Source organism: Archocentrus centrarchus (genome assembly GCF_007364275.1).
Source record: "Archocentrus centrarchus isolate MPI-CPG fArcCen1 chromosome 18 unlocalized genomic scaffold, fArcCen1 scaffold_23_ctg1, whole genome shotgun sequence".
Classification (NCBI taxonomy): Eukaryota; Metazoa; Chordata; class Actinopteri; order Cichliformes; family Cichlidae; genus Archocentrus; species Archocentrus centrarchus.
In genome coordinates this window covers 4186763-4208521 of record NW_022060145.1, presented here as the reverse complement: position 1 = coordinate 4208521, position 21759 = coordinate 4186763, and the positions used below count along the sequence as shown (strand labels likewise).

General features: G+C 39.7%; 1 protein-coding gene across 5 annotated transcripts in view; it reads right to left on the bottom strand.

Annotated features, from left to right (window-relative positions):
• m1ap (meiosis 1 associated protein) overlaps positions 1 to 21533 on the bottom strand; it is a 62346-nt gene extending 40813 nt beyond the window's left edge. The window contains exons 1-5 of one of the 5 annotated variants that reach the window (XM_030722725.1): positions 21111 to 21226; positions 21000 to 21014; positions 18515 to 18778; positions 18158 to 18343; positions 13606 to 13777 (exon numbers count right to left, since the gene is read on the bottom strand). In XM_030722725.1, coding sequence (XP_030578585.1) covers positions 13606 to 13777; positions 18158 to 18343; positions 18515 to 18772 — 616 coding nt within the window. In that variant the 5' untranslated portion in view covers positions 18773 to 18778; positions 21000 to 21014; positions 21111 to 21226. Of the gene's footprint in view, positions 1 to 13605; positions 13778 to 18157; positions 18344 to 18514; positions 18779 to 20994; positions 21227 to 21305 lie in introns of those variants that run through there. The other 4 variants (XM_030722726.1, XM_030722722.1, XM_030722724.1 and 1 more) reach the window with 4 other exon arrangements.
• Positions 21534 to 21759: the final 226 nt, after the last annotated feature.

Genomic DNA, 21759 nt, shown 5'->3' with positions numbered 1-21759 from the left:
GAACATTTAGCTCTGCCTCTCATTCAGAGAAAAATTCACATTAAAACATTGTGTTTTAGAGTGTGAAAGCAATGTAACAGTGATTATTGCTGTGACAATGCATCTAATTCTTTACACGGTGATTATGTGGCTCAGTGAATGTCCTTCCTGCTGTCTGTCATTCTAAAACATGACATTTTTCTCAACCTCATATGTATCCTGTTCCTATAAACTCAAAACCCTCGAAGCCCTTTCTGCTGAACAAAGTGAACAATGCCAAATCCCTGACATACACAATAACACTGTGCAAATGTACCTAAAATCACATCATAGCTGACTGTCACATTTACCTTGAATAAGATTTTTTAAATTAGCTTCACTGTGCTACAACTAGAAAGTCATTACTTTGGACCCTGAGTAAAATTGATTTCATATTCAAGAGTAAGTACACTTCTTTAAACTTTTTCACTCTTTCATACTAATGGGAAATTACACTTTCAACATCTACTGTCTCAAATATTCAAATATATCAAACTGTCTCACAGTTTTGTCATATTCACCGTTGCAGACCCCTTCTGAACATTTGCTAAAAAACAACAAACAAGAAAAAAAAAGAAAACCTCATGATTGTTTTGTTGCTCTTTAGCAGTTAAAAGGGGTGTGATGACCAAAGACCACAGAATGTCTGCGACATTCAGCGACTCAAAGTGATGACAAGCAAAATAACAGCTGGAGATGGGAACTGGAAAGCTTCTCTCAATTTTGAGGCGATAAATTGAAGTGACTGCCAGTGAGACCAAAGAATGCGATTGATTTGCATACTGAAGTTTTGCAAATACATGACCACTAACCATGTGGTGTTAACTTGTCCGCCACTTTGAACGTGTAAAAATCATGGTGAAAATGTAGAATCAAGTGAACTGACTGGGCGTAGACCAAGACTGGTTCACGCCCATCTGACAACCACTGGTTGTGAGATTAAAATGATAATTCCCCAACTGGTTGGCAAAAAATCTCCTGGTAACTGGTGGCTGTATCATGTCGAATATAGCGGCCGACTCTTGAGCTAAGTCTGAATGACCTCACGTGAGAAACCTCAATAAAAGGGGTAAATACAGGCAACCAGAGGCTGGAATGTCCACTACTGACCAACAGTTAGCGAAAGTATTAAAGTGGCCAGCAAATTGCTTTCTATGTGGATGCCCTATTGATTAGTATTCCTACTAAGAGGCCAGACAAACTAGAATTTAAAGTCCTAACACAGTCCTTCTAGAAGCAAGTAGGCAGGCATCTTGAACAGTATGTGGGCAGTTGGTTTGATCTAATATCTAAATTAACTTTATTTAATTGGTCACCCGGACATAAAGAATGCATGTATAGAATTAACACTTACAGTGGGGGAAATAATTATTTGATCCCTTGCTGAATTTGAAAATTAGCGCACAAAGAAATGAACAGTCACTAAGTTTTATGGTAGTCTCATTTTGATGGAGAGAGAGACAGAATATCAACCAAAAATGCAGAAAAAAACACATTATGTACTTATGAATGGATTTGTATTTATATTTGAGTGAGATGACAGTGACCTACACAGATTACAATCAGTCAATCAATCAATCGACTGCAGATACTCCTGATCTCCACTTGTTATGTGTATAAAGTGCACCTGTCCATAAAATCAATTTCTTCCATTCCAACTTCTCCACCACCATGGGAAAGACCAAACAGCTGTCAAAGGACATCAGGTGCAAGATTGTAGACCTGCACAAGGCTGGAATAGGCTACAAGACCTTCAGCAAGAAGCTTGGTTAGAAGGTGACAACTGTTGATGCAATTATTCAGAAATAGAAGAAATATAAAATGACCATCAATCACTCTCCGTATGGAGCTCCATGCTAGATCTTGCCTCATGGGATGAGGCTGATTATGAGAAAGGTGGTGGATCAGCTCGAAACTACAGAGGATCTTGTTAATGATCTGAAGGCATTTGGGACCACAGTCACCAAGAACACCATTGGTAACACACTACACTGTAATGGATTGAAATCTTGCAGCATCCGCAAGGTCCCCCTGCTCAAGAAGGCACATGCACAGGCCGATTTTAAGTTTGCCAGTGAGCATCTAAATGATTCCGAGAAGGTTTGGGAGAAAATGCCGTGGTCAGATCAAACCTAAATCGAGCTCTTTGGCATCAACTCGAACTGCCGTGTTTGGAGGAGCAGAAATGCTGAGTATGATCTAAAGAACACCATGCCCACCGTCAAGCATGGAGATGGAAACATGCTTTGGGGCTGTTTTTCTGCAAAAGGTACAGGACGACTTGAGGGAGCAATGGAAGTGGCCATGCACTGTAAAATCTTGGGCGAGAACCTCCCACAGATTTAAATTAAAGAATCTTGGAGTGCCATGTCCCTCTCATATAAGGTGTCTCCTTATAGCCAGTGCTTTAAGCACTAGCTAAGCATTGCAAGGTAATATGCATGCTATACCTGCAGTAGCGATTTGAACTGATGACAATGCATATGCACTTAAAATTCTTAAGACTAAATGATGGAGATTAAATCATCTATCCAATCTTACTGTTTGAATTTAATCATGCCCAGAAAGAAAGAGAGAGAGTGAGGGAAAAAAAAAGAGAGAGTGATGTAGCTCAGATGACAAAGGTCCAGGTGTTCATAAGCGACAGATGGTAGTAATCTGTCAGTCTCGCTGCTCCAGATGGTGTTTTTGTATGGGTGTCTGTCACAGAGGTGGCCTCCAGTGCTAACAGTGACTTTGCAAAAAAACTAAACCCAAAGCATCTTACTTCTCTTCCTTCAAACACGAGTCTGTCATGATCATGATCACGATTTGCGTGAAACTGCACTGCACTAAAAATAACACTAAATATTAAAGTCTGAATAGAAACTGTTGAACGAGCTGTATGCAACAGACTGAAAAGACACCTGCACGTTCTTTTTCTAAGGAATTCACAACAGCAACAGATGGAGGAAGTTGGAGAGCTGCAGAAGTTCATATTTCTCTAGTCTGGAGGGAGGAAAGTGTTACCCTGCTAAGACTGGCAGAAACATGCTTTGGCATGCTGAATATATGGTGGAGCCAGTGCATTGTATTATCTGCTCCTTACTTTTAGCAAGCACATCGCAGTTGTCTTTGATTTTGTGCATCACAAACTCTTAAAATAATTAGTACTTTAAAACTATCGGGGACATTTATATTTCATTAAAAAAATAACGGTTGCAGTTGTTAACTAATGGCTTTCACTACTTTGCTCACCTACAACCAGCACAGTGGCTACTACTTTCTGTGACATTATTATGGTTTACTGCAAGTACTAGAAAGGGAAATTCATTTTGATGATTAAGGATTGATAATTTTTCAAACATCTCTTCAATGACTCCTTGAAAGAGTCAAGAATTAATGTTATTTCTTGATTACTGTAATTCTGAATACAGTGATTTGTATCCCTTATAGTCTCTCTTTATGGTGACAACCTCATATACCTGAGCCATATTTGGTGTGAACAGGTCTTAGGTCAACTACTGTACCATCACACATACACTATATGGCCATACACTCATCTGCCTTCACATGCATATGAACTTGACTGACATCCCATTTATAATCCACACGGTTTAATATGATGTCGGCCCAGGCTTTGCAGCTCTAACAGCTCCGATTCTTCTGGGAAGGCTTTCCACAAGGTTTAGGAGTGTGTTTATGGGAATTTTTGACCATTCTTCCAGAAGCCACATTTCTCCACTGCTCTAGAGTCCAGTGGCTGCGTGTTTTACACCACTGCATCCGATGCTTTGCATTGCACTTGGTGATGTAAGCCTTGAATGCAGCTGCTTGGCCATAGACACCCATTTCATTAAGCTCTGTATGCACTGTTTTTGAGCTAATCTCAAGGAGTTTGGAGGTCTATAGCGATTGACTCAGCAGAAAGTTGGCAACCTCTGCACACTATGCATGTCATTTTACATGGCCTACCACTTTGTGGTTGAGTTGCTGTTTTTTCTTATTGCTTCCACTTTGTTATAATACCACTAAAAGTTGATTGTGGAATATTTAGTAGCGAGAAAATTTCACAACTGGACTTGTTGCACAGGTGGCATCCTATTACGGTACCATGCTGGAATTCACTGAGCTCCTGAGAGCGACCCATTCTTTCACAAATGTTTGTAGAAGCAGTCTGCATGCCTAGGCACTTGGTTCTATACACCTGTGGCCATGGAAGTGATTGAAACACCTGAATTCCATGATTTGGATGGGTGAATGAATATTTTTGGCAATACAATGGATATCTACTGTCTATAAGAGGTCTAATAGTCATGCTCACAGTAGGAGTTAAGGTAGCTCTGAGGTAAAGAATGCTTTACATATATGCAGAGGTGAGTACTGACATTCTGTACTTAAGTAGAAGTACAAGTACTTGTGTTAAAAACTACTCTGGTAAAAGTTGAAGTACTGGTTCAACTTCTGTACTCAAGTAAAAGTAAAAAAGTACAGGTTCTGAAATCTACTCAAAGTAAGAAAGTAAAAGTAGCTCCTTGGAGGACGTTTCTACCTCTTTCTTACATCTTTCTCCATCTGAGTGAAGTTATCGCTCATTCTTTGCTCTCCCTTAAAATACAGCAGCTGTATTTTCCTCACCATTCCGGCGTGCAGCCTCTAAGTAAAGCGCAACTTCCTCTAGTTCTTTCCGGTCTCCAAGCGAGCGTTGCAGGAGCCTCTCCCTCTACCGTGTGGGGTGTCGGTTCCCTCCCTGCCGCCCTGTTGTTGCGACTTCCAAGAAAACACCGCTTGCAATCACAAGCCGGCTCCCGCACTGACTGGAAATGCAAACGTTTCTCAGACGCATTAAACCTAAAGTAACGAGCTTGTTTTGAAAATGTAAAAAGTAGAAAGTACAGATACTTGTGTAAAAATGTAGGGAGTAAAAGTAAAAAGTTGTCAGAAAAATAAATGCTCGAGTAAAGTACAGATACCTGGAAAATCTACTTAAGTACAGTAACGAAATATTTGTACTTTGTTACTGTCCACCACTGCATATATGACATCCAGGGTTCAGTCCTCAGCATCTTAGATTACAGGAGGTTTCCTTAATGTTTTAAGGCTAAGGAAAATAACAGAGACAAAGTAACAGATATTATTTATGAGTCAAGTCATCTATGTTGCATCCATTACATGAAATAATTATTAACAAAGAGTTAGGCTAGGGTGTCACCTCTAACTTGCTTTTTTAACTTTGTAAAGGTGGTTGAAGACTTTTTTTCAATGGCATCTTTGACTGATTTCTCACAGAAAAGATGCAGTAGAAACTGCCAAAGATTATTTGGATTACAGTCAGTCAGCCTCAAACGTCTTGGCCTCAATCAGGTAAAAGGCAAGAGGCCATCTCCCTATCTACTGATACCATCATCAACACCTGTCAATCACAATGTGGTATTTTTTCTGTTTGGATCTCTTTTTTCTCTAATCGGGCCTTCATCACCCTTTCTGTGTATATCTATATATAACATTGCTACTTCTTCTCTCTTCTCTCTTTTTGGTGGGATTATTGCAAAGCAAATAATCTCAGTATATGTTATGGTTGGCAAAATTCTGTAATATCTTTCTTCCTCCCATGCTGTCTGTTGTACAGACACCAAAAAAATTCAAATTCAAATCAAAATTATATCAAGATATTTCAAGAAAATTTAGATTAACTAAGTTTCTGATGAAAAAAAAAATTCTGAAGAACTTTGATCAATGCCTGCAGCAGCATTTATAAATGTAGATGAAGGACATTTTCCTTCATTTTTCTTTGTTATCAATGAACTACTGTCATGGATGACACACTTCCTAATTTGAAGTCTGAAACTACTCAAACCAGGTGCCAGCAGCACCTGCATTTATAGTGCAATGCTAATGACACAGCGTTATATCCGCTGACACAAAATAAGTCAAATGTAAGCACAAAAGTAGCCTAGGTAGTGTTTACTCTGGAAATTTTAAGTAAAAGTATAAAACAACTGCTTAACGCTTTAGTTTAACAATAACTAAAGTAACTTAACCATAAGTTGTCAGGAGCTGCACAATATTGTTACATAATAAAACTGAAACTGGTTGAGTCACTTCTTTACATTTGGGTTGCTGGTTGCTGCTATCTCCTCCTTCACAGTCTGGATGTACTCAGTGGTGTGTTTTTGCCTTATGTGGGGAAAATTTAGATTTAGTTTAGGTTTAGTAGGAACAGTTTTCTTGTATATTTTGAAAAAGTACTGTGCTTTGTTAGAGGTTATTGAAGTAGCTTCCTTTTTAGGTACTAAATTATCATCAGAGACACGAGGCTCCTGCTCTCCGACAAGCCTAGGCTTGTCTTGTTGCTGCATGCACTATGAAATTGCGATATGACATTTTTATATCATGTAAACATTAAAATGCTGGTATTATCAGAGACGATATGATATGGCACAGCCCTGATGGGTATGACTTTTTCATGTGTAGATTGTAGGGTTGTCTAATTATTTAATAATTTGTTGCAGGAGACGAAGAGAAGAAGCAGAAATTTTCTCTAACCTGCTGCTGACCCTACGGTTTTCACTCTACATGCATCATTTTACCACCAAATTAAACAAAAAAACAGTTTTCTTTCAAACAATGTTGTTCTCAAAGCCAACAGACTGACTTTTGCTCTGTAGGTATTTGAGTGAGAGGAGTGCCATCTAACTGCCTTATAAAGACCCATTATAACATGATCAATGGTTTTTGGAAGAAAACAGATCGACCTATTTTTCTGTCTTGCTCCACTGAACATGTTTTTAAAACACACAGATCTATAGAAAAAGTTCTTGGGACGGGCTCTTGTCGACTTGTGGTTCTGATTTTATAATCTTCTTCTTGTGGGTAGTGCTGGAACACCTGATTGGAACCCCTGAATACTTTTTGAGTGAATACTTTTGGCAATGTGTCTAGGGAAACAAATAGGACAAGGGCAAGTGCGCCCTTTGTTGGCCAAAGTTCAGGCCTTTTTGGACTTTCTTGTGCCAGTAACAGAGTGCCAACTCTGCTGGTTTCTGGGCATGTGTGGCTACTACTGTGGGTTCTGCAAGAACTCTGCGAGTGTGGTTGTTCCTTTGACTGATTTGTCAAGTCCTGCCAACCCTTCTGTGTAGACCTCTGAGTGTCAGGACTCATTTGGTTCAGCCAAGGCGCTTCTGTGCAGTGCCCCAGTGCTGGCTGCCCCTGATTTTGCTTGTGCCTTTAAACTAGAGAGCTATGCCAGTGATCATGGTGCAGGTGGTGTTTTCAAAAAAACTCAATAAACACCAAATGAATTACAGCAAAATTCATAAAGAAACCTCTGTATTACTTTTGGCACTGCTACATTTTGAGGCATGTGTTGGTTCCAGCTCCACCTCAGTTGCTGTTTACACTGACCACAATCCCCTGGAGTTCCTGTCATGCATGCAGAACAACAATCAGCCTCTTATGTGCTGTCATTATTGTTGCAACATTTCAATTTTGAGATTCATCATCTTAAAGGGGCTGATAGCACTGTGGCAGATGCTTGATCTTCTGAAGGGTTTTAGGTCAAGCATTTCTTGAGGGGGAGAAATGCTTGATCTGTGTGTGTGTGTGTGTGTGTGTGTGTGCGTGTATTGTGTTCACTCCTCCATACCTGGAGGTGGTGCTGTTAATTTTTCTTCTGCGCTGTGATTATGTAAGCTCCACTGGTTGGAGACTGAAGGGTGCTGATTATAAATTGGGACCTATATAGCCTGACTCAACCCTGTCTACTTCCTGTTTCCATTAAGGCCATGCTGTGTATAAGTGCATATTGCTGTGTGATCAAGTATTCTGTATCTAGAAGAACTAGATTAGTTATTTTTGTACATATTGTAAACATTGTACATATCTTTCTCTCAGTTTAGAGAGGCAGATAAGAGGCCTCTGTTTCCTTTCTAGAATGTTTTATTTGTTGTTTCGGCTGTGCCCACCCTGACGTTTTCTACCGTTAAAGATAAATAAACTGGTCTGTTTGTGACTGCAAACCTCGCTATAGCATTGATGCTTCCTTGGGAGCAGGGAAGAGGGCAGTCGTGTTTGTGTTGCGCTCTGGTTTACCTCAGACCAGGGCATAACATAATTTTGGGCTCATCCTTGCCATTTTTCCACATGTTTGTTCCAGTAAGTGTGGTAGGTATTATTTTTTGTTTGTGTCTCTACATATTTCCGATTGTCGTTTTTGTCTGGTGGGGCACTGTGGATTTTGATTTGGATGAATTGAATTCAATAAGTGAAGGAAAGTGGATTTGATGCTCATTTCAAACCTTATTAATGTGCAAATGCCTTTGAGTTTGAGAAAAGAGGAGCTGAGGCAGAGGTTCCCCCTGTGACCACTGCTTTCACAGAAACCCCCAGTTCGACAAGGGGGATGTCAGCTGAGGAGCTCCAGCTGACAGTCTGCATTAAGGAAGTGGAGAAATCAGGAGTTGGAGGTGCAGGCTGTGCATCTCAGCGTGAAAGCTACACATGCTCTAAATCCTTAACTTTAAACACAGTTCTTAAATCCAGCTTTACAGACAGGGTTAAATCTATGATGGTTGTTTAGAGTAGGGCTCCATGGTGTAAATAAGCCTTTATACTGTACATATAGTGTTTCATGTCCACTTTGATGTGATGCATAATATTTATAGTACACTATATCATAATTTCTTACACTAATTATATCAAACTTGCAGCTCTGACATCACAAAATAGTGCCTGAGCCACAGATTGTTGTAACACTTACAGCGATGACTTGTTTCATTTGAATGCAACTGAAGCAAAACAATGCTATATAATTTTTCTCTCATCAATCAGCATGGAAATAATTAGTTTTTATGCCTGACTATGCTCCTCCCTTAGGAGCTGCTGCATTCAATGTGGGACAGCTTGTTGACAAGTCAAGTTTCAGGCAACAACTTTGCTGTTGAGCTGTGAAGAGGAAACCAAAGCCACTGGTACCATAATCATCCCTGTCCCTGTCTCACTCCGTGACCCATTTCTGTATCGTCTCCACTGATGCTCAGCTGTAAAATTACAGAACAGACCAAAGATTTAAGGATACACTGGTGGAGTTTCAACAAAAACCGGATGCTTATCAAGGCGTTGGCCTTGCACACACACACACACATATCTATACTTTTGTTCTTGTGAGGACCATTATGACCTGGTTCTAACCTTGACTGTAAAACCAAGCTGTGACAGTTAAAATGTACTCGTCTGTAAAGTCCAAACAAAATTTGAAACGCTTGAAAAATGCCTTCAATATACAAGTTAGAAATCACAATGATCCTCATATAAATACATGTATGTACAAGAGAAAACCTATTAAGAGCTGACCGCACAGTAGACACACACATAAGCATGCTCACATGGAATCACAAAAGAAAGGTGTGCTGCATGGCCTTTCAGACATGACATAAGACAACAAGTGAGAATGATAAATGAAGCAGAGACAGAGTGAGTGAAAAAAATAGTTATGGCTTTTGTTTTGCTTTGTACAAAAAGAAAAATGGATATCCCACCCACTTCCTGCACTATACTGCACTCTGTGGAATAAGTAACTGACACACACACACACACACACACACACACACACACACACACACACACACACACACACACACACACACACGGAACTAAAATAAATAGTCTGGTGTTGAATGATGCGCCCAGATTCAAGAGCATCAACGCTGCTTCCAAAAATGTTTGCGAAGAGGGACCGGTGTCTAGCTGCACACTGCTTTTTTTTGCGACTGAAAAATGGAGAAATAACAAAAGAAATGACAAAGAAAATCAACTAATAAATGGAAAGGTGCAGCAGCAGCATCTCTCTGTGTGTCATTTCTGAGCAGCTCTGCATCTACTTCTGTGGGTTACACCCCATCAGCAGGTGTCAGAGCAGTAATCAAACTGTCACACTTCCACTAGGGTGTTCAATAGAGTGACTAAACACAATTTAGGACCTTTCAGAGCATCCAGTAAATGTGAGTGGAATTCATACTGGCTAGACAGTCAGACTTCTTATCTCTTGATTAAAGCCTGCTTTGGATTTTTCAGCCAGATGAACTCTGAGGTCAATGTAGCTCTTGTATGCAGTACTGGCCCCATTCCCTTTCCTGTGCTGGCTGATTCTTACACAACTCAATCCAAAATGTCTGAGGTTTTCCTGGTAGTAAAGTGAGTGAGAGACTAAAATATCATATATTCAGTACAGTGTTTATCATACAAATAGACCGTGTGACGCATCATAATCTCCTCCTTTTGGAGAAATTATTTTATACATGTAGTGTGTATATGTAAATGTGGGTATTGACACTGATATATATATTTATGTATATAGTGCTTATGTATATGTGTATAGTTTTTTGCTATTTTATTTTATTCTATTGAATTTTAGTTTTAGTTTTTAGTTTAGTTATTTGTTCTTACTCATCCTTTTCATTTTTTCTCTGTATTGAGCTGCTGTAATGCACAAATTTCCCCGTCGTGGGATCATTAAAGTTTTATCTTATCTTATCTTATCTTAGTGGATGCTCATATTAAATTTGGTCTCAAATAATGAGGTCAGTGTATGTAATCCCTGTGGGATGAATGCTCAGGCTTCAGATTACTCTAAACTCTCAGGTTTTCTACTATTGGATCTGTATGACATCAATTACAGCAGACTTCCCTAATATGGTCATCTCAGGTACATAAGCCCCACCTTCCGTTCAAACCTGCTTGATTACGATGAGCAGCCAATCAAAAGAATGTCAGTTTAAAAGGAAGGCGAAGGGAGCTAAAACAGCTTTTGTCAGACAGAGTATGAACTGGGAGGATGTACCAAGGTGCCGTATAAGATAAATAACAACTATTTTGACACGAATCATGGAAAGCTACTCAAGTAAAGACCAAGAATAAAGGTATGCAACTGGGAAGGAGCTGGAAATGATGAGTCCCCTTTAAGTTCTTTAATAAAAAACAAACAAAATAAATCAAATGTTGCTTTTTATGCCTGATTGCGCAACAGTCGGCCAGCACAGAAGAGAAAATTAAATCTTCACAGCACCCAAACACTAGTGGAACACTGTGCTCATAGATGTTATGGTTTCAACAATCATGCCCCCCCCATCCTGCTGTGGAAAGAATCACTGCTAACGAAACAGCTTTATGTGAGACACCGGAGGTCTAGCAGCGCCGCCGGTATTGACATAATTCTGATGATGGAAGCCGAAGTATCATCAAGTTAGAGTGACTGTCGTGTTTCAAACACTCCGTGCTATAAACACTTCAACAACACAGTGATGTATTCCCAGCGGAACCATCATCACAGTCGATCATCAAACTGCGGTAACTGCAAAACCATGTCTCCAAGGCTCTATTCCAAACATTTCTCTCTTGAATGGCATTGCTGTTTTATTAGATACTGGGGAGAGACAGGAATGAATATCTCTCATATTGATCAGCGAACACAATAAATACAAAAAAATGTGTACTTGAGGCACTGCTTCAGGGACATGTACCTTGTGGATACTTCTTTTTTTTTATAGTCAAACTTTTAAAGTGCACCTCTCTTTCACCTGATTGCCTCTGCAATTTCACAAGGACCAAGCGCCTCTGTTTTTGAAAGGCCGCTCCACACTGACACTGACTCCATGAGTAGCAAAGGTCTCATGGGGATGACTGGAACAAAGCATTATCATTTTTCCTTAGATACTATATAAAAGCTGTAGCAAGAGATCAAGTATAAGAGAAATGTTGCAGGCAGGATTGCATAACTCTGTGTAACTCTATTATACTGTACACGTTCTTAATAAGTTACATTTTGCACACCAGTGTAATGTATGTTTAAAGTGTCACAATCTAAAGCCAAAATCTTGCTTTTGTAAAACAAGAATTTTTCTATATGCAACTTTGAGCATCAGTATGGGATATATCCTAGTTTCAATATCAAATCTTTTTAATGTATGTGACAAAATACAGGGAAAAAATAATGCAACAGAGAAACTGTAGGCTTTTGACTCAGCCATACATAAACTACGAAGGATTGTAACTAACTAAATTTTTCAGAGGATGAAGGTCAAATTTTACACGGCTTCATTAAATATATTACAGATTTTGTACAAAAAAAAGCTATTTCTGAAAGGTCAGGTGGGAGGCACTGCTTGATTTTTCATGGAGTGAGCCTTAAAAATGAAATATAATTTCAAGATTGTGTCAGTTTCTCCATATTAAGTCAGTCGACTGTCATCACAAATAAAAACACTGCATAGCATACATCCTTGGATTACCATATTTTTCTTTTGTGGTATGACAGGTCATGGGTAATTTCAGGCTATAAAAGCGATTATGATTTGGACCTCTGGATCTGATGAGGTCAACGGATGATTGGCCACATGACGTTTTCTGGGTGATCCATTCTTAACAGCTTGCAACATAATACTTTTGAATTTTTATCCACTGCAACGCTACCCAGAGGGTCAGACTCGACCCTTTGATGGGCCAGTTCAGACCCGCAGGCTGTACAGTATGTTCAACAACCCAAAATCAGAGAGTTGGCAGAAGCTGCTATAGCAAGAAAATAACAAGAAAATGACTACGTCTGCTTGTTTGTGATTTAAAAGGCCTCTTTGCTAGCCGAGGACTGTGTTTATACCCTTTAAATGTTAAAAGTAGCTTCAAATCTGAATGCTCATTCAAAGACATACATTCTGATCTACGGAGACAGGAAAGAAACTTTCTCATGACTTCTGGGTCTCTAGACACAGTGGGGACACTTAATTATGTTCAAGAACAATAAGAGTGGATTTTGCATAATACAGTATGTCTCCTTTGAAACTCATAACATCATTAGTGTAATGTTTCCAGCATCGCACACACTTCTGAGGAAAAACAAAATACTGTTACAGTCTGCTAAGTCATTTCCTCCACAGATACAAATAACTATTTATTATCGTGCAATAAACAGATGATGCGCAAATGGTTTCACATGAAACGCCTCACTCCTCTCTTTTAAACCGGTCCTCATTATTTGTTCTCCCCCCTTGGATGTGTTCGTTCTCACTTTCCATTCCTCTCCCTTTCCACCCCTTCATTCCTATCCGGCCCTCATTGCAGCCTCTACTTATTCAAACCAAACCACATCACTTGAACCTTCGTGTAATTAAAAAACGCGACATGTGATTATGAAATCAGGCTCTCTGAGAGAGGATTGGTAAATATTTGGATTGTAGTCAAGCTATACAAACCGTGACATATGTGTTGAGTGCAGATATGTTGAAAACGGTCAAAAAAAAAAAATAGTAAAAATACAGTGTTATAAATGGGTCAGTGCTACACAGCTCAACAACATGATTAAGAGAGCACGAGGGAAAATATGTGGAAAGTGTGTGGGAGTAAAGTCTGCTTAGGAAATAGATAGCAGACTTTCATGAGGACTGAGTGTTTGTTAATGGCCTTTGCTTGTTGTTTTAAACCGAGTTACATGCATTTCTGGTTAGCCTGCAGTAACAGTATGTGGGTCTATTCTATAGTGACCCCACCGTCTCAATTTGTGTGACCGCGTATGTTTTCTAATCTCGTGTCATATGTGTGTGTATTTGTATTTCCTACCTTCAGCCTCAGTGGGTGTGGCTTCAGGTGATGGAGCGTCTTGGACCCAGTCGCCTGCACAGTAGATCTGCACTACGAGGAGTCGCTTCAGTGAAACCAGGTCGCCATCTTTGAGCCCCACCTCCAATTGACGAACAACGCCACGGCCCGGCTGGCTGGTCACTACAGTGACCTAGGGATGCAGGCACAAATATTAAGTGGCAATAAAGACAAATAAGAGAGCTCTTGGAAGCACGGACATGTACATTTCATTAGTGCCAACTGACCTCAGTTTGACAGTGTGATTAAAGAGCTAAGAAGCATCCTCTTAATGCTTTTTTATCCCACACTGCACACTATTTTGGCCATTCAAACTACTTGAACTCAAGTGTCCTGTGATTAATCTGTGATGTCCTATGTTGATGTAAACCAACTGCTGCTCTTCCACAGCCACACTAAACAAACACGATCACTTTTGATTGTAATATCAGTAAGCCACACTGATGTGTGTGTTTTTTTTTTTTTTTTTTTGCCACAACTCTTTCCCAAAACCTTTCTACTTTTGAACTGTTGCAGCTGGCTTTATGAAGGATTATATCCTCAGAGGGACAGGACACGACATCGCCACAACAAAGCATTCTTTATGTCTGACAGTGCTGTGTCTGTTGGGAGTTTGGAGATGTGACAAGCACTAAATTAAGTTACTAAATTGAATGCATGATGTCATACACACTACAGTCCCTGTAAAATAATGTCACCCTAAAAGGAAATTAGTGGATGCAGTGCCATGACTTACATCTAAACTTCAACACACTGTAATGCTGCATGTTTTTCCTCAGTCTTTAGTTCTCTTTACAGATTCTCTTGACAGAGTCAGAATCCAAAGAAGAGCTCTGAATGTCCTTCAAGAAGTCTTCAAAAACTCTCCTCAGAGGCTTTTCATTTGAGGAGGCTGTCAACAGGGGCAGCACGGTGGTCTGGATTCCGATTTTCTCCCAATTGGCGGGAGGTTAATTGGTGATTCGAAATTGCCCATGAGTGTGAATGGTCTGTATCTCTGTGTTAGCCCTGCAACAGGCTGGTGATCTGTACAGGGAGTACCCTGCCTCTTGTCTTATGACAGCTGCGATACAGTAGGCTCCAGCCCCCCCTGCAACCCTGAACATGATAAGCAGAAGAGAATGAATGGATGTAAAGATTAATAGCATCCCCTCTGAATGACCGGTAATAGTGAGATCTATATGGAACAGCTCTTAACAAGGTTTGAGGATCTTTGTGAGTAACTGCATCAGGATTTCTGGAAAGAGACGCTGCTGCCGGGGGTTTTCAAAATGAGCTGAGCACCACAAGCCAGATGCCTTCTGGTTGCATTATAGTCAAGAAAAGGTGGTATTCTACAGCAGATATCTCTAAAACTGGGAAACACACCAAAAATAATCTAGATAAATAAATAGCGCCACAGTTACAGCACTACAGAGGGGGGAAAAAAATGTCTATTTCATTTGGGAGTGCACTGTCCCTTTAATTTTTTTTTTCCCATAACAGAGCTATCATTATCTGTAAATGAACAAAACTAAAATGTTTTGTACTCATCCATTATCTTCATAATAATGAAGATTTCTGCAGAACATTTGCACTAAAGACAGCAACTTAAAAAAAAGCAGCAAAATGTGATCACGGGAAGATATGAAATTAGTTTTCTGTGTCATTTACATGCCTAATGGGGGGGCAAAAAAAGATAAAACAACGCTAGGCTGACATTTAGCATTTTACCGAATCACATTAACAGTAGCAGGAAACGATGATTACATTATGGTTATTGATGAATGCTGCACTCTGCTTCTGGCTGTTTAGAGAAAAGTGGAACCTGCAGGAGAACACATGCATGAAGTGTCATGTATCTGAATGAAAACATGAATTGTATTAGTGGACTAGCAACACACACAGAGAGATACACACACGCAAAGGGCCGTGTTTCCGCTTATTCCTTCTCTGTCTCCTAATAGTGTTATTCATATGCTGTCGGAAGCAGTGAGTCTTAATGTAATCATCTGTCCAGGGCCTCATAAAAGGCTGGCTGGAGTTTAAAAATCCTCATCAACAACCTACAGCTCACTGCCCACAGGACAAATTTAATGAGAAAGGCAGCGACTACTGCACTTCTTAGCTGGCTACCTGCCCTCCAACATGTACATTCACTAAATTAGATGCTTTCAGTGAGCTGAAGTTTGTTGTTAAATTTGTGAAAGTGAGTAAGAATACATGTCAGAAACTATTACTTGCTGAGTTTTGAGCCTGCAATTTTTTGCATCCTATTAGCAAAAGAAAATGACACATTAATAGAAATGATTGGTTCCATGAGTTCTGCTGTTTCAAAGTAGGAGATATGAGCACGGGTGGCCGTGACTCGGTTGGTAGAGCATGTCGCCTGCTAATCGGAAGGTTGGTGGTTCGGTTCCTGGCTGCTCCGAGTTGCATGCCGAAGTATCCTTGGGCAAGATGCTGAACCCCAAGTTGCTCTCTGATGCAAGCGTTGGAGTGTGAATGTTAGATAATAAGCACTTACCTTAGTAACATATGAAAGTGCTTGGGTGAATGCAAACATGTTGTATGAGTGCTTGATTAGAGTAGAAAAGAATTAGTCCATTTAGTGAAACTTCAAATGAAACACTAAACTGTTCAATAATGAGCTGAAAGAAATTACAACAGGATTCACTTTGAAGCCCTTTCCACATGAACAACAATGAAACTGGCTTTTATTTAGTAGTGATACCTGATCATATATTCAAACAGGGAAACACTAAAACTGCTAAAGCTTTTTGCAATGTCCTCTTTCTAGACAGATGGTTCACTAGCAGCTAAATAGAAGCTCTTTTGCTCCATTTGATACATGCATAGGCTTGTTTTAAGTGCACTGTTTCATGTAAAATGTGAAGAGCCATCAAATGGACTGTTAACACAGACATGGTAATGAGATTGCCTAGTTCAGTGTGGTTCTTTTTGCAGCTGCTAAATAGAGTGAATTGGACCTGTGGACAGCTCATTTAATAGGTATAAGTGGAACATTTTCTCTATCTTGAATATCAAAGGGGATCTGTTCAGTGTGAGCTGGTCTGCAGCTGAAAAGATGATCCATAATCATGAAACGAAGAGAATGCAAAAAAAAAAATAGTGATTGTATGCTAAATGTAATCTGATTCCATCTTCATACAGTTCAATGTTTTTGTCCTGGAAACACCAAATCTGTGTTTACACAGCTTTGGGTGCTGGTTATCGTTGTTGGTACTATGCTAGTACCGTCAAAGACGCTTTGTCACATTATGGTAATACACCATACAGTACAGACTGTGTATTTACTAACCTGGTCAACTTTGCTTGTGCTTATCCTGTTTCCACTGAGCTAGTATTCCTTTTAAAGAAGCATTTTTGTGATCATTCCTATTCAACATCAACACAGTACAGCCATCACCACGAATTTTGCCTCGTTAACAGTCAACATGAAATTTAATGCTCACCCAGTTTGCCGACAGGAGAAAGAAAAATATGTAAATGCGAAAACATGAGGGAAACTGTGCCAATTATTCTCTTCGCCAGATCCACAGATCTACACGGACAGTTTGAGGGATGGAAATGAGAAAGAAGTAATTTAGCAATTTACCTGCAGCTGATGATGTTTTAGTTTTGATGGAAATTTCTGAATGTTTTCTCCTACTTGTAAAGCTTAGACAAATATATAAATATAGAAAAACTTTTGCCATCAACACATCCACAGGCTATCTCAGGGGATGTAGGGCAGTGGTAGTGTGCATTCTTTGAATGTATGAGGTCCTGGGTTCAATCCCCAGCATCTCTAAGTCTGTTGTTCTTAAATGCGCTGTTTTACAACACAGTTCAGAGGCGTGTACCACAGAGCAGGATCTGTAGAGAAGCAACATGAGGTTTAACGCTGTATATTCACTGTAACAAAGGTGCTTCACTTCTTACTGCAGGTCAAACAGGCTCCTGAGCAGGTTATGTTCCAATATAAGCAATCAACAAGTACAAACTCACTACCTAATAACCAGTTTCTTAGAAAATGGCATCATTATCCCTGGAAAAGCCTGTAGAAAGAGGGCCTAGCTAAATTGGCAACCTGAGTGAGTGGTGGTTATTACAGTAACCACCAGTTTAACTTCAGCAGAGTTAATCAGGCTGTGTGTGACTCCTGCCCATATGCTGTTTGCCAACTGTAAATGAAAACCCAAGAGCAATTACACCTTTCAACATATTCTCTCACACAATTTAAGCTATTGACTAAAAGGCAGTTGCAGACAGCTGTGTGTGGTCATTGTCAGCGTCTTTTTTTCACTTACAGAGATAGAGCTTTCATATGTGTGTTTCTTTAAAAGTTGATCAGGAAAATGAACAGATCAACTGGTCTCTGCTTTGTCCTGTTGGGCTGATTCTGAAGTCTAGGGTAAGAGGATGCATTGCTGTACTCTGACAGCAGCTCTCTAACCAATACCAGTAACTCGTATGAATTTTAAACAGAAATTGCCTTGTTGTCGTGAAATGAAGGTCTGCCTCTTCTCACCTCCACAGAGATGTTGTTGCCAGCGCTGGTATGTCTGATGTACTGTTTAAACTGCTGCAGACTGTCCAGCACTGCCTGTCGCAGCAGATCAGCTCCTCTGGCTGCTCCTCTGATGCAGCCTTCACTTGGAATAGACCTCAGCTCCTCAACACAGGAATGCAGCCTTGCAAAGTTGCCACGAACTTGCTGAAACAAAGAAGGTGACAGGGAAAGAAAAATGGATAAAAACGAGATGTAATGCGGGTGACAGAATGCAAGGAAAATAGCTGATCTTTATGCACGAAAGAAAGCAATAATAGGAGAGAAATGATGTGTTTTGCACTGCTTTCAGGAATAATACACTTTTGTCTATCTTACCACAAATGGCAGTAGACACTCCCGCTGCCTGCTGATGGCATACAGGCTGAGTAGCGGTATCCTACAGGGCCCATCCAGACTAGAGGCCAGAGACAAGAAGTTGTCCAGAGCATCACAAAGGACCGTACAAGTCTCTGACCACCAGGGTGGCAGTGCCTCCACGATCAGGACCCTGGCTGGCTGCCGTGGGAAGGACGAGGACCAGAAAACCAAACTGGCAGAGCTGGAAGAAGCCGCTGCCCTCTTTCTGTTGTCCATGGTCACCTGAAATCCACAAAGATAATGCATGAAGAACACATGAAGACAAAAAAAACAGAAACATAATGACAAACCATTCCCCTGTTATAATAATCAGTCCTAGCAGTTAACAAGACACATTACATAAGTACAGTATCTGCAGTCCTAATCAGTAGTCAGTGGTGAAACTAGAACAGAATAAAATAAACAGAACAAGTGAGTTATTATGCACATGAAAATATGCAGAGAGAAACTAGGCTATAAATCAGTCGATTCTTACATAACTCAGGGCTTTCCCTTACTTCTGAGGAGGCTGGCAGAAAAAGAAGTAATTGAACACTGAAGACATGAGAAGAATATAACCTGAAAGGATAACACTGGCAGCGCTGCTGTCACATGCTCACTTAAACAGAATGCTGTTACCATGCAAGAAATAATTGATATTTGAGAAATGGGCCTTTGTGGGGGTGACTATGCACATAAGCACAATTTCAGGCTTTGGTAAATGAAACACACTAAAACAGATTTTAAAAATATTATTATTCTTTTGTGTGTGTGTGTGTGTGTGTGTTTACAATGATGCAGAAACTGCAAATTGACAGGATTTTGCCCCAAATCCTTGTCCAGCAAACCTCTCAACTACAGTATGAAAACCACCGCTCTGTGCAGACACACACATGCCGTGGGACATGAACTGCCAGGTCAGCGAGTGAAAGTTCCTAACCAAATGTTTGTGTTTTTCGTAAACCAACATGCAGTTTTAATATCTGTCTCTGCACTAGTTCATAGTCACACCATAAATCTACATTTAGTTCTGCATTCCTCCACCTGATCCATATGTATCCCCCCCCCTTTTTTTTTCCAGCTTCACAAGCATCACCAGATGTAAGAATGGCCATCTGTGTGTCTGTCAACAGGAAGCAGTCAGTCATGCATCAACAGGATGAGGCCAAAGGGTTAAAGAGGGGAACCCCCTATGCTTTCTATAGTCAGTCACTCCTTCGGAAAACCCGTCATTATGGAATATGGAATATGTATCAGCAACATCAATGTCTCCCTTTACTGACACATAACTGTTCAGTTGGTTTGTTGTGGCATTTTGATGTGTCTCTTATGTTACCTCGAGAATCAGTTCAGGTCAGTATACTAATTTACACACAAGGGGCTGAAATATGAATTCCATATTAAGCACACATCTGATTAAAAGTTAAATGTCTTTGCTGCTTGTCAAATATGAAGATTTGCTCATTTTATAGTAATAATAATAATAATTTTATAATCACTGTAAACTGAATATCTTTTGGCATGGGACTGACAGTTAGCCAAAATAAGCATGACACACTGGGGTCTGAGAAATTGGCATGTTTTATTATTTGACAGACATTTTAGAAAATAAAATTATCAGTGAAAATAGTTATTGTGTTGAGACCTTGACTTCATCAAGTCTAAGTGGAACACTCTATAAGATCTGAAATAGCACAAACGAGGCAGTGGGCCTGCCTCTGGGCTAAGACAGAAACAAATACAACAGATTTATTGACATTACTAGAAAGCTTGGACTGCACTTATCAGGGCAAAAGCCACTGACAGAAATAATCCCTCAAAGGCTGAGCTCTGAGCACTCTTGATCATCCTAGGTCTTTAATCCTGTGTCCTGAGACCCTGCTCTATTGTGGTCTTCAATATAAAGGGGCACACTGTGTAAATATGGGCATTGTTTGATCATGCGCCCTTTTCATCTATATCTGACTCAGTTCTCCTCTTCTAAGCCAAATTCTGTGCTTCCCACCACCCAGATCAAGCATCTTTCACCTTCAAACCTCCATCTTGCATCACCTCTCAGACTACCCCCTGTTCAGAGATAAATAAATGTAATCAGATTCAGCCCAGTAGCTGAAAACTAAATCTTCTCTTTGGCACACCGGTAGTGGCTTGGTGTTTCGCTGACATGAAAATATTTCAGACGTTACTGAAAGGTGTGAATTTTGCATTACAGTGAAACACTTTTCATGCCAAATGCAATGAGCCATGCAAACCATGACTGTGGAAAAAAAATGTTTAAATGCTGTCTGTGGTCATTTCTTTAAATAAATCCTGTTGCAACAAACAGTAAGTGGCAAGAAGCATTACAGTATTTAAAAACTGGATGCAACAAGTAGATGAAATTATTCTTAGATCAGATTCGTATTTTAGCCGGGATTAGCTAACTCAGCTTATACTGTACTGGCTTTAGCGAACATTACCTTACCTCCTCCAATAGCTTCTGCCGGAAGAACTGTTATGTTACCTAAGTAAGCACGTTAATATAAGTGTAAAGAAAAAGAAATGCAAAACTATATATCCAGCCTGCGGTGCTTACCAGCAAAATAGCTAACTTTGACTTGACAGTTACCTGGTTAGCATGCTAGCTAGTTAGCATGCTAACGAGCTAGCAGTATTTAAAGCTATTAGCTAACTCTAGCTAGTTAATACTAAGCTAACTACCTGTAAATAAATACAGATGAAACATTGTACCAATAATGTTACCGACACACTGGGAATGAACTGAACTTACTGTGAAACTCTGATAAATTATTAATGCTGAATATCACTGAGATATGCGGTGAATGTTGTAGATATGTGCAGCTTGTATCTTAAATAAAACTGAAGTAATTATTAACCTACCTAATTGAACAGTTTATTTTTTCCCATTCCAGCTAAACAATTAGTTCAGCTCCTGAGATATCAGTTTTTTCATATTTATTATGAAAACTTACTGAAAACTTATTAAAATCATTAAACAGTGTTTAATGTTGCCCCCTGTTTAATAAAAACAGCCCCATTTCAGTGTTTCATCTAGGCAATTAATTGTTGGCAGACACATAAATATGTTAAAGAAAAAAAAAAAGAAAAAAAATCCCCCAAACTTTTTAAAAATGTGAAGTTTCCGTTTGCTTCCGTGTTTATTTCTGTTCATCATTTGTAGATGAATACAGAAAAAAAGATCAATGAGAGGCAAAGCGCGGGGC